Raw genomic sequence first — 17148 nt, 5'->3', positions numbered from 1 at the left:
GGTCGGATCCTCTCCAAAATTGTGCGATTTCTCTTCTCACTTCTCAAAAAGAAAGAGCAGAGGCAGAGACGACTGAGTAGAACCTGGATTCTGGTTCGGCTAATTGACCATTATACCCCTCGAGCTCGTCTTCTTCGTCAAGGTAATCTTCGATTTCAGATGGAATTCGTAGAACTCTAGATTAAAATTTGCTTAATAGCCGATAGTTTGATGGGTTTTTGCGATTTTGCGAATCCGAGGCTCGCGGCGGTGAGATTTTCGTCTTTGAATTTAGAGTTCTCGAGTCTGCTTAGTTCCTTTAAGTGTCAGGGATGATGAAGAAACATCAATTTTGGATTAAACTCAAATATGAACTCTTTAGTTCATTATAGCACAAGTGTTGTAGTTCGTAAAGCTTCTCGCTTTCTCTTCACATCGAGGAGATTTTGCAGTGGTAGCATCGGTGGTGATGTAACCGATAATGGCATCGAAGAGCCCTTGAAGATTTCCTGGGAATCTTCGGAGATGGATTGTGGGTTTGACGAGGAGGAACATGGTGAGAAAATCTCTGTTAGAAGAAGGTTTATGGAGAGTGCTAAGCTCGGTGCGTCTCGGGTTCTCGATACTTTACAGCAAGATTGTCCCGGTTTCAATACGAAATCAGCTTTAGATGATTTGAATGTTACAATCTCAGGGCTTTTAGTGAGAGAGGTTCTTGTTGGGATCTTAAGGACACTGAGCTATGATAATAAGACAAGATGTGCTAAGCTAGCTTACAAGTTCTTTGTATGGTTTGGTGGACAAGAGAATTTCAGGCACACTGCGAATTGTTATCATTTACTTATGAAGATCTTTGCAGAGTGTGGTGAGTATAAAGCCATGTGCAGGCTAATTGACGAGATGATCAAAGACGGTTATCCAACAACGGCATGCACGTTTAATCTGTTGATATGTACTTGCGGTGAAGCAGGCCTTGCGAGAGATGTCGTGGAGCAATTCATCAAGTCGAAAACTTTCAATTACCGACCTTACAAACACTCTTATAATGCCATTCTGCATTCTTTGCTAGGGGTGAAACAGTACAAGCTGATTGATTGGGTTTACGAGCAGATGTTAGAAGACGGGTTTTCGCCGGATGTTCTGACTTACAACATTGTAATGTTTGCAAACTTTAGGTTAGGGAAAACAGATCGGCTTTACAGATTACTCGATGAAATGGTTAAAGACGGGTTTTCTCCTGATTTATATACATACAATATCCTCCTCCACCATCTAGCAACGGGAAACAAGCCTCTCGCCGCTCTTAACCTACTAACTCATATGAGGGAAGTTGGAGTAGAGCCCGGTGTGATCCATTTCACTACTCTGGTAGACGGGCTAAGCCGAGCTGGGAAGTTAGAAGCTTGCAAATACTTTATGGACGAAATGGTGAAAGTTGGATGCACGCCAGATGTTGTTTGTTACACTGTTATGATCACAGGGTATATATCAGGTGGGGAGCTCGAGAAAGCAGAAGAAATGTTCAAAGAAATGACAGAAAAGGGTCAACTCCCTAATGTTTTCACATACAATTCGATGATCCGCGGGTTTTGTATGGCGGGGAAATTCAAAGAGGCGTGCTCGTTGCTCAAGGAAATGGAGTCAAGAGGGTGTAACCCTAATTTTGTGGTGTATAGTACACTGGTGAACAATCTAAGAAACGCAGGGAAGGTTTTAGAGGCTCACGAGATAGTAAAAGACATGGTGGAGAAAGGGCATTATGTTCATCTTATTTCAATGTTTAAAAAATATAGAAGATCTTAGTTTTTGTTTCAAAAGGCAATTTTGTGATTTCGATTAATCAGATGTTTTTTTTTCCTCACGTCTCATGTTCCTTTCTCAAACATGTTGTGCAGCCGTTGTTAGCAGAAATTGAAATAACCAACAAAAAAAAACGAGAAAAAACCGTCGACAGCAGGGTTCGAACCTGCGCGGGCGAAGCCCAACAGATTTCAAGTCTGTCTTCTTAACCACTCGGACATATCGACTTGTCGTGCAAAATAAAACATAAATTTAAAATATTTCTTACGTAACAAAACTGAGCCCAATAAAGGCCCATAAATGGCTTGGCTTGAATCTTCTAGTTGACACTGAAGGTTCTCTTTACGACTCCTGCCGCGTGTTTCTTTATCGAGAGACGGTAAAAAAACTCTCTCGGAATCTGAATCCGATCAAATCTGAACAACACCGGCGACGAATCTCTGCGGCGTAGATTTATATTTCGTCCCGGAGAGACGAAATTGATGCAATCGTGAACTATCACGGCGAAGGGATGATGTGTTGGTAACAGCCAATTGAAATCAGATAATGTCATCGGGAGGAGCCGGAGAGTACAACGAAGACAGACATCTGTTACGATCCACCGACGGCGATGAAGTAGGCATTGGCGGTGGAGATGGTGATCTCGATGTTGAATCTCAGTCTCCGGCTGTCAGAAATGGAGCTGGAGGAGTTAGGGATCTGTTCAAGCATCTAGATCGGAGATTTTCACTTTCCGGTCGTCGTTTAAGCTTTAAACGGATGGAGAATATCAGAGTCGATAGAGAGCGCCATAATCCGTCTTCCTCTTCCGCGTTGTCGGCTGCTGGAGTAGACGATGGTGGTGGTATCAGTAATTTACATAACGGCGATGATCGAAATGACGAGTACGGGTTTGATGAAGAAGTTCTCGGAGATAGTGCTCCACCTGAGTGGGCTCTGCTTCTCATCGGTTGTCTTATCGGTGTTGCCGCTGGAATTTGTGTCGCCGGCTTCAATAAAGGGGTACGGTCATACATCAGATCTCGATCTATATTGATTCGATTGATTTACAATTTGAGTGCTGATTCAATAGAGTAGTGTTTTTGTCTTAGGTTCATGTCATTCATGAGTGGGCATGGGCTGGTACTCCCAACGAAGGTGCTGCATGGCTTCGTCTACAGAGACTTGCTGATACTTGGCATCGGATTCTTCTAATTCCGGTCACTGGAGGTGTTATAGTCGGAATGATGCACGGTTTGCTTGAGATCTTAGACCAAATCAGGCAATCCACTTCTTCTCAAAGACAAGGACTAGATTTTCTTGCTGGTATTTATCCAGTGATAAAGGCCATACAAGCTGCTGTGACCCTTGGTACAGGATGTTCACTGGGTCCTGAAGGACCTAGCGTCGACATTGGAAAGTCATGTGCCAACGGTTTTGCACTCATGATGGAAAACAACAGAGAAAGGAGAATAGCTCTCACTGCAGCTGGTGCGGCTTCTGGGATTGCATCTGGTATAATCTACACCATACCTCTTCTTTAACAGTTTATGCACCTTCTATATTGATATCTATGTATTATTGGATTGTCAATGCACAGAACAGCAACATAGCTCCTTCGCTCTAGTAATATGCTGCTTAACATTAGCTTTAACCTGGTGAATTTAATTAATAAATGTCCATACTAGGTTCCTGGTATCTTTTTGGCTTATGCAATCTTTGTGGCCCTCGTTCTTTTCGCTCACTCTCTTGGTCCCAGAAGTGCGTATGTACTATATAATTATAGCCTACAACTGTGCCTATGGTTCTTAGGTTCTACTACTAGACAAAGCATCTAGCTGAAAGTAATTACTGAAAAATAGTTTACGTATGGCTATTTTGAAGTATGATCGTGGGTAATGGTGTTTCTTACTAAAAATAAGATCACTAAGATAGGCAGTACGTTTCTTTGTTTTTCCCAAGCAGGAACTCAATTTGCTGCACTTTGGCTTGTTCATTGTTTAAAATCTGATTTTTTTCCATCTTTGTTTCTCGTTACAGGTTTCAATGCAGCAGTGGCGGGTTGTTTCTTTGCTATTGAGACCGTTTTAAGACCTCTACGTGCCGAGAACTCCCCTCCATTTACCACTGCAATGATAATATTGGCCTCTGTTATATCATCAACTGTGTCGAATGCGCTGCTTGGGACTCAATCCGCTTTCACAGTTCCATCATACGACCTGAAGTCCGCTGCAGGTATGTTTCTTTCACTGTAAATTCATATTGCAAACCTTCCAATTAGTCTTGTGGTCTGATTTTCTTGTAGCTTATGCTTTAGTGTCCGGATATATCATAAAGAATCTTGGTATCTTTAAATAATGAATGCCGATGTTTATTTGCTTCATTGAGGATTTGTGTATAAGTTTCTGAACATGTTTTCACTTGTATCCAGAGCTCCCTCTGTACCTGATATTAGGCATGCTTTGCGGTGCTGTCAGCGTTGTTTTTTCTCGTCTCGTCACATGGTTTACCAAGTCGTTCGACTTCATCAAAGACAAATTTGGTCTTCCTGCTATTGTTTGCCCTGCATTAGGTGGTTTAGGAGCTGGAATTATTGCTCTCAAGTACCCTGGAATTTTGTATTGGGGGTTTACAAATGTTGAGGAAATCTTGCATACTGGAAAGAGTGCTTCAGCTCCTGGAATCTGGTTATTAGCTCAGTTAGCCGCAGCCAAAGTTGTGGCTACAGCTCTTTGCAAAGGCTCTGGGCTTGTAGGCGGTCTATATGCACCAAGTTTGATGATTGGTGCTGCTGTTGGTGCTGTGTTTGGTGGTTCGGCTGCTGAGATTATTAACAGAGCTATTCCTGGTAATGCTGCTGTTGCTCAACCACAAGCTTACGCTCTGGTATTGTATTCCCTTTGTCGCAGGCCCTTGCTTCAGTGCAGTTCTTAAAACTAAATTTTAGTACTGTCCAATTCGGTTGTTATGATCTGACTTATCAAGATGCCCTCATTCTATATGTGATGCAGGTTGGAATGGCAGCGACACTAGCTTCCATGTGCTCTGTTCCCTTAACATCAGTATTACTGCTGTTCGAGCTAACGAAAGATTATAGAATTTTGCTTCCCCTCATGGTAAACATTCTCTTTTCCGTTCAGTTTCAATGGTGCTTATTGTATAAACTCACTTAATAAAGGCGGATTCATAACATTTTCCCGGGTTTGCCTTTTTAACTAATTGAGCAGTAAGGCCCTTGTTGACACTATGAAATGTACCGCTTAACATGTCACTGTAATATTATGTTCTTAACCAGAGGTCCAGAGCTAGTTTGTACGTAGATTACAAAAAAAAACATTCTTTTCCACTTAACATGCTGCATTCTGGTTCGTATTTTGATCAAGTTGTTCTTGATCTTATCTCTCTGTCATTATCTATGAACAGGGAGCAGTTGGTTTAGCAATATGGGTTCCCTCTGTGGCAAACCAAGGGAAAGAGAGTGATTCATCTGAAGGTCGCAGCACAGGAAGAGGATACTCTTCTATTTCACCTTCCGACCGTAAAACCGAAGGCGTCTGGAGACACACGGATAATGCTGACTCCGTTGAGCTTACTGTCATAGAGAACCCTGACGATAATTCCCTTTTGGATGAAGAAACTATTCTGGAAGACTTAAAGGTTATGCGGGTTATGTCAAAGAACTACGTGAAAGTTTCTTCAGGAACAACTCTAAGAGAAGCAAGAAACATCCTTAACGATAGCCACCAAAACTGCCTTATGGTGGTCGATGACGATGAGTTTCTAGCCGGAATTCTAACACACGGCGATATCAGAAGATACTTGTCAAATAACGTCTCTACAATCTTTGATGTAAGTAGTGAAACAAAACAAACGCCCTTAGTCTCACCGATCGTCTCTTTAAATTACAGTTCAATTGAATAAGTCTTCGTCTCTTGCAGGAGAATACATGTCCGGTTTCTTCTGTGTGTACTAAGAAAATAAGCTACCGAGGCCAAGAACGCGGTTTACTTACTTGTTATCCAGACGCGACGGTTGGTGTAGCGAAGGAGTTGATGGAGGCAAGAGGCGTGAAGCAGTTACCTGTTGTAAAACGAGGTGAAGTAATTCACAAAGGAAAACGAAGGAAACTGCTTGGCCTCCTTCATTATGACTCCATTTGGAGTTTTCTCAGGTTAAAAAAAAACATCTGTTTTTACTCGACTCAAAATCGAAATTGACCAAAAACCAAAGTTAATTTTTTTGGTTTGTTTTTTGTAACGTAGAGATGAAATGAGTCGTAGGAGATCGATCAACGACCGGAGAAAAGACAAAGAGGTTGGTGCAAATGGGCACTGATTGGGTTTGTGCCCATTTTGGTATAGCTTTTTATTTTTATATTCTTCTTTTCAATTTTTGAGGTCCAAATTGATTAGAACGAGGAAAAAACAAGATCCTAAAAGTAATATTAATATATACCTCTGTATTAGTTTTGAAAATATTGTTCTCACCAAAGCAGACTCATATCACATCATCAAAAGAAATCTAGTGAAATAGAGATACTACATTTGTCGGGTCGTGCGTTAAGTGTAAAGGTTCCTGGGACGGAGATTAAGTGAGAGATTCAATTCTTCCCTATTTAATATTTTATTTTGGAGTTTCTGTTGGATATCCGTTATCGTTGGTTTCTCATTAGGCTTGATCCGTTTTTTATGTTTGGTTTATTGTCTCCGGAGATTACATGTCTTCTGCCGGTTTAAACTCCGGGAATAAGTTTTTATTCTCCGGCTTTGTATGCTTGTGTTTTGTTTATCAATAATAATCAACAGATGACAAAAAAAAAAAAAAGAGAGATACTACATTTGTTGGCCAATCTCTACTTTAAAAATTCATGTTACTATCTATATTCAGAATCGACGCTACTATTTGTATTATCGCATTATCCACCTTTACATGAATTTAATAATGAGTAATTACACTGAATACCCTAAGACTGAGAAGTATTTAAGTCAAAGGAGCAGTGACACGTTCGTAAATAATGTGTGTGTTTAGTTTGTCTTGAAAAGACCATTATACCCCTATGCTTGTAGAGTCTAGCAGTTGCACCCAGACATAATTGCGAAACGAAACCCTCGGCTTATGTGCCCAGGGGCGGAGCCACATGACATTATAGAGGGGCAGTTGCCACCGTCAATTTTTCAAAAACTAATGTTATTTTGTAACACTTTTTAATTTTGCCCCTGTTACTTAATGTTACTTAATGCCCCCATAACTTTATTTTTGTCTATACACACGTTTCTATTCTATGTTTTATTTCTCTTTTATTAAATTTTTATTATTTTTTCTTACTCCAATCTCTTTTTTTTTTACTTTTAAGTTTAGAACATTGTTTTATGTATTTTTGTATATCAAATCTCTGAGAATTCGGTTTATGTTTAGAAGTAAACCAAAAATGATTTGTCTTACAAATTTACAATTTATAAACATATATAATGTGTAATATAGAATTAAAAATCCAAGACAACCATGATGATCATTATACAGTAAAACCTCTATAAATTAATAATGTTGGGACCATAAAATTTTATTAATTTAGAGAGGTATTAATTTATCGATAAATTAATAATTATTAATTTATAGAGAGATTTTACTAATTTTTTAATTTCTTAAAAAATTGCTATCTAAAAATAAAAAATTTCTATATAAGCAATATCTTTTTAAAACCAATTACAAGTAGATAAGCAATTATTAAGTTTAAAAGACAATACAAACTTTTTTTCGAATAATAGAGTTATATTTTATTAAATATTTTACATATAATATTTTAAATATATATCATAGTAATTCATATATAACATATATAAACTTATATCATATATATATGTATTAAGTTAAATATACATATATATATATATTAATAAGTTTATATAATTATTAATTTATGATATAGATGGGACCATATGTTTACATGGGATTTTCAAAAAAATTATTATCTTATTAATTTATCGATTTATGTCATATTTTACACTGGTCCCAACTTGGGACCGAAAGAATTTATTAATTTAGAGAGGTTATTAATTTATAGAGTATTAATTTATAGAGGTTTTACTATAATTGGATTTAGTGTCTTGGCTTAGAAAGAGCTGAATTGGAAACCAATTTTAAGTGATCGCTTCGTATGTTATGTTGACAAAGATTTATTTGGATCTGTCACTAATGTGAAAAGTGATAAGAAGATTTCGATTTATGAGTGATCGTGGGTTACTTTCGTAAAGTATTATTTTTTTGTTCGTATTTTTTATGGGATTTGTAAGAAACGATTTTTTTTAAGGTTAATATTGTTGCCACAGGTAAAATTATTTCCTAGATCCGCCACTGTATGTGCCGTTTGATATTTGTTAAAAGCGACAGTTTCTCTTTTGCATTTATTGATTTCTGTTGCGTTTCTCTCTGTTGGAAACGTATAACGTGATACGAACATATATATCAGGACACGAAAGCATATAATGGGATGGGGGAAAGATATTGTGGTAAGATATCTCGTAGCTGTGATTTTTTGTCTTGCCATAATTATTTTTGCATTTAATGCTACTTCTGTAGCAACTTGGGGCAGAGGGAATTGCCAAGCTTTATACGTCTGTAGGGTCCGCCGCGATTTGCGTGTATCGGATAAACACATATATATCATGATACGTATCATGGTTGCAACACACTATCTCTGCGAGCATTAAATAAGTGGGAGCCCACAGAATATTGCATGATATCCCTGTCTCCTACGAAATTTTTGGAGGGAAAACTCCCGCATTTTATTTCAGGGGTATTTTCGTCTGACTTTTTTGAAACCAAAGATTTCTCTCTCTTGTTTTGCAAAGAAAAAAACTTGTGTATGTTAGACCTAATTATTTCTCATACAGAAGATCCATAAAGATAGCGTAATGACTGATAATGGACCCATGACTTACACTGAAAAGAGGCTTTTACAGTTAGCTTGTTAAGAAAAAAGGGGCAAAATTAATAAACAGTTGACTAATTGATTGGAATGTGATTGAATTTTGTTGGTTATATATATTGGTAAGTGGGTGACGAAAATGTGAATTGCTTAGCTTTTTCTTCATTATTAGGTCGGTCCTTAATGTCAAACAAAATTATCAACATATAAGCGTAATGATCATTTCCGAATATCTGATCTTAACAGCTATATATAATATATCAGCGTTACTAAACTAGAAAATTAGTTTTTAATATTCAAATGGTTATCTCCCGATAAATCATTTTCGATATGTGATCTTTGTATTTGAAGCATGAAAGGTGTCCAGAGACATGCATGAACTATTCGTCAATTTCCTTTTACCTAATATTAATAATGATACGCTGGACCATTAAAATGTCTTTTTCTGCCTTTTCTTAATTTCTTCTTTTACAATTTATGGACTACTAAAAAGAAGAAAATAAATATATATACATACTATATAAAAGGTGATTATAATTTAGACAAATAAGACGAACAATACTGGTTTGATTAGGATATGGGTCATCAACTCATCATTAGAAAACTAATCGTTTTCAACTTTTCATGAAGTCATCATCCACCTTTCATTACACACAAAAAAGGACCAATTACAATTTGATTAATGATGGTATTATTATATATAGTATAGAATATGTAACAAAAATTGGAATCTAGTTTGAAATATAATTTACGTGAAAACTTATAACGAATTTTCATTTTAATAACTATATAATCAAAATTTCAGTAGTAACAGAAAGAAGAAGAGTTATAGATTTATGTTTGTTTTAGCTTCCTAAATCTCATGTTTCAGATTTAGGATGAGATTGGTAGCTTCATCTCGCTGCAGTATGGAGTTTACGGTTTTCGATGTAAACTTATATTTTTTCCGTTTCACAAAAGTGTCGTTCTGAAGTTATTTTTTTGTTTCAAAAAAGAATGTCGTTTTATATTTTCAATGCAATTTTTGGAATTACTTCTAAATTTACTTCTAATCTAAATTAAAAATCTTTGTATATAAGTTATTATTATAGAATTAAGGGTATATTAAATAAAGATAAGTTTGTATATTTAACTCATTTTTTAATATGTGAAATATGTCAAAAATGATAATCTTAATAAAACAGATGGAGTAACTAATCACCAAACGATACCAAATAAAATATTTTCAGTTTCGTCGTACCGCTCTTTTACTCTTTATTTTTAGTCACTGAGTAATATTATATCACACTATACATAAATATATAAAATTTTCTTTCAAAATATTATATTTTACTTGTAGTCTCAGAATAATTTCATAATCACACTATAGTTTATATATATACTTAGTGGGCATGGGAGAATCTCCAGAAAAGAAAGAGGTCACAAAATATGCGCTCGTGCGGAAGAGAATACTGACAAAACCGGTACCCGGCCCAACCCTACGGCCCACGCGCGTCGAAACCGATTCCGGCTTTTCATAAAAACCTCTTCCTCTTTTAATTTCTTTTATTATCTAACCTATAATTTATTAAATTGATTTCCTAGAACCTTTCTATTTTTCCTCACCATATTTTTAATTAAAATATTCCGACCCTATTGTTATTGTTATTTACATCGAACATCACACAAGCTATTTTTTTTTTTTTTTCCACACAAGCTAAATAGTTTAGAACCATACTCTAATTTTTAATGTTTTCTATGTGTATAAACTATGTTATGAGTTAACACTTCGAGAAAATTTTTTGTTTTTCCCGTGATCGATAGCTCATTTTTACATGTGAATGTCACGGATTTTGGAATTAATGTTCAATTTTCTGTTTATTTATTAAACTTGTACTTGGTTTATTACATGTTATATATATATATATATATATATATATATATATATATATATAATATGGAAGAGTAAATAAGGTCTCATTTAACATTAATATACCCTCCAAAATGAGATCTAAATACAATTTCATATGTATAAATTTGGTATCCAACACGTAGAGTAGCTTTCTAAAAAATGATTTTTTTTCAAAACGTAGCATTAACTAGAATTGGGTCAAGTAAAAACATATTCAACATTTCAACTTGTTGTAACTAGTTGATGTAAGTGTGTATAAATTTTAAAAGATCTTTAAGTGCTTCTCTTAGTTTATTCCCAAAGTGTGCCTTGATAGACTAACTAATAGAGCTATTATGGGCTTAGGTAAAAATTGGATAAAATGCTCTTTGGCAACAAGTTAAGCGGCAAACTACATAAATAAAGACAAAACACGAGGCCACACATAATATACAAAAGGAAACGAGAAGGACCAAAGGCAAAATTAAGAACAATATTTATTAAATCTTTTAAATTTAATAAGCTAGTGCTTCGTGCCGTGTAGGGTTAGAAAGTTGCATAAATGCGTAGAAACATACGAGAGAACTAAGGAAAAAAGTAGGCCTTTATCGTAACAATCGTCAAATGTATCATATTTTTATTTTCTTTGTATAGGTTAGGTGTTACTACTATTTTATATGGGAACAAGAGACCTATAATCTCGATACGTGCCGGCTAATTCATCTAACTCCAAAAAAGTAAGATAAAGGGTGATGAACGTTAAATAAATCGAATCCTAGTGTTTGACTAAAAGTCCCATTTTAGATTTTTATCACCAACGGGCAAAAGTAAAAAAAAAAAAAAACAGCTGTTGTACATATTTGAAGATTATTTAGCGTCTGTATTGTGAGTAATAAATCTCAAATATCTCACCGTTTTTTTTTCATAAACTCTATCGGTTAATTAACTCCGGTAAAAATACATCGAAATATTATAGAGCGGATTACTTTTCAAAAGACTACAACACTACCTATTCCAAATTTGGAATGTTTTTCCACTAATGCATGAAATAACCAGATCATCTAAAAAATAAAATGTTTGACCCAAGCTAAATTTTCCACATAAATGTAATATATGCTTTTCCAGAAAAACTTAGAATCCTGAAAATAGTGTTTAAGCACATTCCCAAATCTAACCAATCACTGAACCAAAACCATGTGGGCAAATATCTCACAGTTTTGTTACTAAGCCTATTTGAAGGTAACTCATAATTAGTAGTTGGAGAATATGTACACTAAGATAACTTTTCTAAAGCAGTAAAATTGAATACTAAATCATCAAAACAAGTAACTACAATAGTGAAACATTTATTTTTCTGATTAAAATAATGCAAGATTATTAGATAGAGATTATAAAGAGAAAACTAATCTTTAGTATCATGATTATGTTTTTTTCTCTTCTTTTCTGTAGGATTATGTCTTCATTTATCTGCTTTTCCTTTTTTCTTGTCCTTTTTTTCTTCTTCTTTTTAAAATTTTGTTCTCTATTGCTTTTGCAATTTCCCCGCAAAGATAAAATAAAAAAACTATTGAAAATAAATAAAGAAATTATTCACTTTAGAATTAGAGACCTTTGATATTTCTTTCCAAACAAAAGACTAAATAAACCATAAACTCCTCAATTACGCAACGATTAAGAAAGAGAACTTTTTTTTTTTTTTCCGGGAGAAATTCACTTTTTGTTGTTCTCTTTCTCATTTCTGGGTGATGGTCGTGCTAGAAAAGGTTTCCTCTCTATGTAACTGTAAGCACTTCTCTCTTTGCTACAGAATCTTAAACCGTCTGTTTTGGAAAGAACAGAAAGAAAAAAAATCTAAACTTTGGTTTTTTTTTTGAAATCCGACCATCTCTGCAACATCGTACTTGAGCAGACACAGTATCTAAAAGACAACCTCTGTTGTCCTCTTCATCAGTGAAACTCTGTCTCTCTTCTTCCGTCACCATCAAACTTAGTTTCTACTCTTCTTCGTCTTCTTCTTCTTGAACAAGGTTCTATATTTAGATCGACTTTTCCTTGAAAAATATTGTTTCTTTGTTGTTATTCTGAAAGCTTACTCTGTTTCTTTTTTGTTCTTTGTTTTTTTCAGGAGTTGAGCACAGTGAAGATAAACTTTCATGTCCGTAAGAGAAGATTCTTACTCCTTTGAGAAATTCAATTCAAGCGCAGAAATTCAAAGCTTGGAGTTTCAACCTCTATAAAGGAATTTAATCGAACACTTGGTGTGCCAAATGAAGCAGAAATGGCTGTCCCTGTTAGTGTTGATACTCTGTTTCTTTGCGACTTCTCTTATGATGGGCATTCATGGAAAACAACTAATCAACGACGACTTCAACGAAACTGCTCTGTTAATGGCGTTCAAGCAAATCTCTGTAAAATCTGATCCAAATAACGTTCTTGGTAACTGGAAATACGAGTCGGGTCGTGGCTCATGCTCTTGGCGAGGCGTTTCTTGCTCTGACGATGGTCGAATAGTTGGATTAGATCTCCGAAACGGCGGACTCACCGGAACCCTAAACCTAGTTAACCTCACGGCGTTGCCTAATCTCCAGAATCTTTACCTGCAAGGAAACTATTTCTCCTCTTCCTCTGCAGGAGATTCGTCTGGCTCTGATTCTTCCAGTTGTTATCTTCAAGTTCTGGACTTATCTTCGAACTCGATCTCAGACTATTCAATGGTGGATTACGTTTTCTCAAAATGTTCGAATCTGGTTTCTGTTAATATCTCCAACAACAAGCTCGTCGGAAAATTGGGTTTTGCTCCGTCGTCTTTAAAGAGCTTAACGACTGTTGATCTCTCTTACAATATCTTATCGGAGAAAATTCCGGAGAGTTTTATCTCAGATTTGCCGTCGTCGTTGAAATATCTCGATCTAACTCACAACAATTTATCCGGCGATTTCTCCGATCTCAGTTTCGGTTTCTGTGGGAATCTCAGCTTCCTCAGTCTATCACAGAACAATATCTCCGGCGATAAATTGCCAATTACTCTACCTAACTGCAAATTCCTCGAGACGTTAAACATCTCTCGGAACAATCTCGCCGGAAAAATCCCCGGCGGAGGATATTGGGGAAGTTTCCAGAATCTGAAACATCTCTCTCTAGCTCACAACCGTCTCTCCGGCGAAATCCCACCGGAACTTTCTCTACTCTGCAAAACCCTAGTGGTTCTTGATCTCTCCGGAAACGCTTTCTCCGGCGAGCTCCCTCCACAGTTCACCGCATGCGTCTCGTTGAAGAACCTTAACCTCGGAAACAACTTCCTCTCCGGCGATTTCTTAAGCACCGTCGTGAGTAAAATCACCGGAATCACTTATCTATACGTTGCTTACAACAACATCTCAGGCTCTGTTCCAATTTCTCTGACCAACTGTTCAAATCTTCGTGTTCTTGATCTAAGCTCAAATGGTTTCACCGGAAATGTACCGTCTGGTTTCTGCTCTCTGCAAAGCTCTCCGGTTCTTGAAAAGATTCTCATAGCTAACAATTACCTCTCAGGAACAGTTCCTATGGAGCTTGGTAAATGCAAGAGCTTGAAGACAATTGATCTCAGCTTCAATGAGCTTACTGGTCCGATTCCGAAAGAGATATGGATGTTACCGAATCTGTCGGATTTGGTTATGTGGGCGAACAATCTCACTGGAAGAATCCCAGAAGGTGTTTGTGTTAAAGGTGGAAACTTGGAAACTCTTATCCTCAACAACAATCTCTTAACCGGTTCAATCCCTAAGTCGATCTCGAGATGCACCAATATGATCTGGATCTCTCTTTCTAGTAACCGTCTGACCGGGAAAATCCCTAGTGGGATCGGTAATCTTTCCAAGTTAGCAATCCTGCAGCTTGGCAACAATTCCTTGTCCGGGAATGTTCCTCGCGAGCTCGGGAACTGCAAGAGTCTGATCTGGCTTGATCTGAACAGCAACAATCTAACCGGGGACCTCCCGGGTGAGCTAGCTAGCCAAGCCGGGTTAGTAATGCCTGGGAGCGTTTCAGGTAAACAGTTTGCATTTGTGAGGAACGAAGGTGGAACAGACTGCAGAGGTGCAGGTGGGTTAGTAGAGTTTGAAGGCATTCGTGCAGAACGATTAGAGCGGTTACCAATGGTTCATTCGTGTCCCGCGACACGGATATACTCAGGCATGACAATGTACACATTCTCAGCAAATGGAAGCATGATCTACTTCGACATCTCCTACAACGCAGTTTCGGGTTTTATACCTCCTGGTTATGGTAACATGGGCTATCTCCAAGTCTTGAATTTGGGACATAACCGGATAACTGGAACCATCCCGGACAATCTTGGAGGATTGAAAGCGATTGGTGTTCTTGATCTATCTCACAACAATCTTCAAGGGTACTTACCCGGATCCCTGGGATCGCTTTCTTTCCTCAGTGATCTCGATGTCTCTAACAACAATCTCACTGGTCCAATCCCATTTGGAGGTCAGCTTACAACGTTCCCTGTCTCGAGATACGCAAACAACTCTGGCCTCTGTGGTGTTCCCTTGCGTCCGTGCGGTTCAGCTCCTAGGCGGCCCATTACTTCCCGCGTCCATGCCAAGAAGCAAACTGTTGCAACCGCTGTGATTGCTGGAATCGCGTTTTCTTTCATGTGCTTTGTGATGCTAGTCATGGCGCTTTACAGGGTGAGGAAAGTTCAGAAGAAGGAACAGAAGAGGGAGAAATACATTGAGAGTCTTCCAACTTCCGGAAGCTGCAGCTGGAAACTCTCTAGCGTTCCTGAACCGCTTAGCATCAATGTTGCTACATTCGAGAAACCGCTGAGAAAACTCACTTTCGCGCATCTTCTTGAAGCTACAAACGGGTTTAGCGCAGAGACTATGATCGGATCTGGTGGGTTTGGAGAAGTCTACAAGGCTCAACTCAGAGACGGATCTGTTGTGGCGATCAAGAAGTTGATTCGAATCACGGGACAAGGCGATAGAGAGTTCATGGCTGAGATGGAAACAATCGGAAAAATCAAACACAGAAACCTCGTTCCGCTTTTGGGATATTGCAAGGTTGGTGAAGAGAGGCTTCTTGTCTATGAATACATGAAATGGGGAAGCTTAGAAACCGTTCTTCACGAGAAATCATCGAAGAAAGGCGGAATATTTCTAAATTGGGCCTCAAGGAAGAAGATCGCGATTGGAGCTGCAAGAGGGCTAGCGTTTTTGCACCATAGCTGCATTCCTCACATAATCCACAGAGACATGAAATCAAGCAATGTTCTTCTGGACGAAGATTTTGAAGCACGTGTCTCGGATTTTGGAATGGCGAGACTGGTCAGCGCTCTAGACACACATCTGAGCGTGAGCACACTCGCGGGTACTCCAGGATACGTTCCACCGGAATATTACCAGAGTTTCCGGTGTACGGCCAAAGGGGATGTTTACAGCTACGGAGTTATACTTCTTGAGCTTCTCTCTGGTAAGAAACCAATTGATCCAGGGGAGTTTGGAGAAGACAATAATCTCGTCGGGTGGGCGAAACAGCTCTATAGAGAGAAAAGAGGAGCTGAGATTCTTGATCCGGAGCTTGTAATTGAGAAATCAGGCGATGTTGAACTGTTTCATTACTTGAAGATCGCGTCTCAATGCTTGGACGATCGACCGTTCAAGCGGCCGACAATGATTCAAGTGATGGCAATGTTCAAAGAGCTTAAGGCTGACACAGAGGAAGACGAAAGTCTCGATGAGTTTTCGCTTAAGGAAACTCCATTGGTCGAAGAATCACGAGATAAAGAGCCTTAAGAGTGATTGAGAGAATTGGGAATGCTTTGTTACTTCTTCCAAATTTTGGTGTCGGTGTATATAACAGACGAAGCTTGAGCAAGACATGTGAATCGGGAAGAAGAAGAGGTAGACATTGACGAGTTCTTGTAGCTGCCAAGCTTCTGATTTGGCTTGGAGGTTTTTGTCTGTAGTTGACTTGTTAAACACGGTAAGAGAAGTTCGTCGTTGTAAGCTTTTGTAAGTTCCCGTTTAAGAAATTATTCGATCATGGCATTTATTTTAGAAAGTCGGAACTATATTTTGTTAGAGTGTAAAAGAATTTGATAAAGTCGAAACCAAAAATTGAGTCTCAGCTCTCCACTATTACATTTCAATGTTAGTCATGGACTCATGGTAAAGTATCATTGGCTTCACTCTTCAGCAAATGATACTGTATATGAAAATACTAAACATGGACCGAAATTTTAAAAGCCCATTGATGAGCTCAGGCTGCCATCACTTGCTTCTGGTTTATTCGATATCGTAACTTTTTGTGTATTATATAAATTAGTGAAAGAAAAAAAAAAACGTCTATACAAATGAAACATAACATCACTTAACCAGTTAACCTGTACATGTAATTTGAAAAAGTTTAGGCTAGTAGAAATGTAGAATATATAAAACTGGAAACAAGATGATTTGAAATTTGAATCTATCTATAGCTTCTCGTGCGGAACCAACGAATTTTAACAAAATTTTGTCTGACAATATATATGATAGTTTAAATTTAGCTTTTAGATTTGTTCATTATTAGTTTGAATTTGTATCCGAGTTTTAGCTAAATC

The 17148-nt window shown here is 37.5% G+C and overlaps 3 protein-coding genes and 1 non-coding gene across 6 annotated transcripts; 3 read left to right on the top strand and 1 right to left on the bottom strand.

Annotated features, from left to right (window-relative positions):
- The first annotated feature begins 7 nt into the window (after window positions 1–7).
- Window positions 8–1873, top strand: LOC9330577 (pentatricopeptide repeat-containing protein At1g55630). Its single transcript, XM_002894470.2, has one exon. It carries the CDS (start codon window positions 349–351, stop codon window positions 1780–1782), a length of 1434 nt encoding a protein of 477 aa, XP_002894516.1. The 5' UTR covers window positions 8–348; the 3' UTR covers window positions 1783–1873.
- A 51-nt stretch (window positions 1874–1924) lies between these two features.
- On the bottom strand, window positions 1925–2006 carry TRNAS-UGA. The gene has a single exon. It is a non-coding gene; the product is annotated as a tRNA-Ser (tRNA).
- Window positions 2007–2108: 102 nt separating this feature from the next.
- LOC9330576 (chloride channel protein CLC-f) lies at window positions 2109–6372 on the top strand. 2 transcript variants are annotated; one of them, XM_021012817.1, is made up of 8 exons: window positions 2109–2781; window positions 2871–3273; window positions 3799–3993; window positions 4190–4644; window positions 4770–4874; window positions 5182–5607; window positions 5697–5929; window positions 6021–6372. In XM_021012817.1, the coding sequence occupies exons 1-8, from the start codon at window positions 2326–2328 to the stop codon at window positions 6091–6093; spliced, it is 2346 nt and encodes a 781-aa protein (XP_020868476.1). In that variant the 5' UTR covers window positions 2109–2325; the 3' UTR covers window positions 6094–6372. The 2 variants fall into 2 exon arrangements, with proteins under 2 accessions (XP_020868476.1, XP_020868477.1); XM_021012818.1 differs by having other exon boundaries at window positions 2110–2781; window positions 2857–3273.
- Window positions 6373–11929: 5557 nt separating this feature from the next.
- LOC9327909 (serine/threonine-protein kinase BRI1-like 1) lies at window positions 11930–16676 on the top strand. 2 transcript variants are annotated; one of them, XM_002894468.2, is made up of 3 exons: window positions 11930–12329; window positions 12463–12580; window positions 12679–16676. In XM_002894468.2, exon 3 carries the CDS (start codon window positions 12821–12823, stop codon window positions 16340–16342), a length of 3522 nt encoding a protein of 1173 aa, XP_002894514.1. In that variant the 5' UTR covers window positions 11930–12329; window positions 12463–12580; window positions 12679–12820; the 3' UTR covers window positions 16343–16676. The 2 variants fall into 2 exon arrangements, with proteins under 2 accessions (XP_002894514.1, XP_020869232.1); XM_021013573.1 differs by having other exon boundaries at window positions 11930–12335.
- Window positions 16677–17148: the final 472 nt, after the last annotated feature.

Source organism: Arabidopsis lyrata (assembly GCF_000004255.2).
Source record: "Arabidopsis lyrata subsp. lyrata unplaced genomic scaffold ARALYscaffold_1, whole genome shotgun sequence".
NCBI lineage: Eukaryota > Viridiplantae > Streptophyta > Magnoliopsida > Brassicales > Brassicaceae > Arabidopsis > Arabidopsis lyrata.
This window is presented reverse-complemented; position numbering and strand designations above follow the sequence as displayed.

What these genes read in the sequence shown, in the direction of transcription:
- LOC9327909 (XM_002894468.2), top strand. Translation starts at nt 12,821, where the DNA reads ATGAAGCAGAAATGGCTGTCCCTGTTAGTGTTGATACTCTGTTTCTTT.
- LOC9330576 (XM_021012817.1), top strand. Translation starts at nt 2,326, where the DNA reads ATGTCATCGGGAGGAGCCGGAGAGTACAACGAAGACAGACATCTGTTA. An exon ending in CGACCTGAAGTCCGCTGCAG is followed by an intron (nt 3,994 to 4,189) that starts GTATGTTTCTTT and finishes ACTTGTATCCAG; the next exon opens with AGCTCCCTCTGTACCTGATA. An exon ending in ACGTCTCTACAATCTTTGAT is followed by an intron (nt 5,608 to 5,696) that starts GTAAGTAGTGAA and finishes CGTCTCTTGCAG; the next exon opens with GAGAATACATGTCCGGTTTC.
- LOC9330577 (XM_002894470.2), top strand. Translation starts at nt 349, where the DNA reads ATGAACTCTTTAGTTCATTATAGCACAAGTGTTGTAGTTCGTAAAGCT.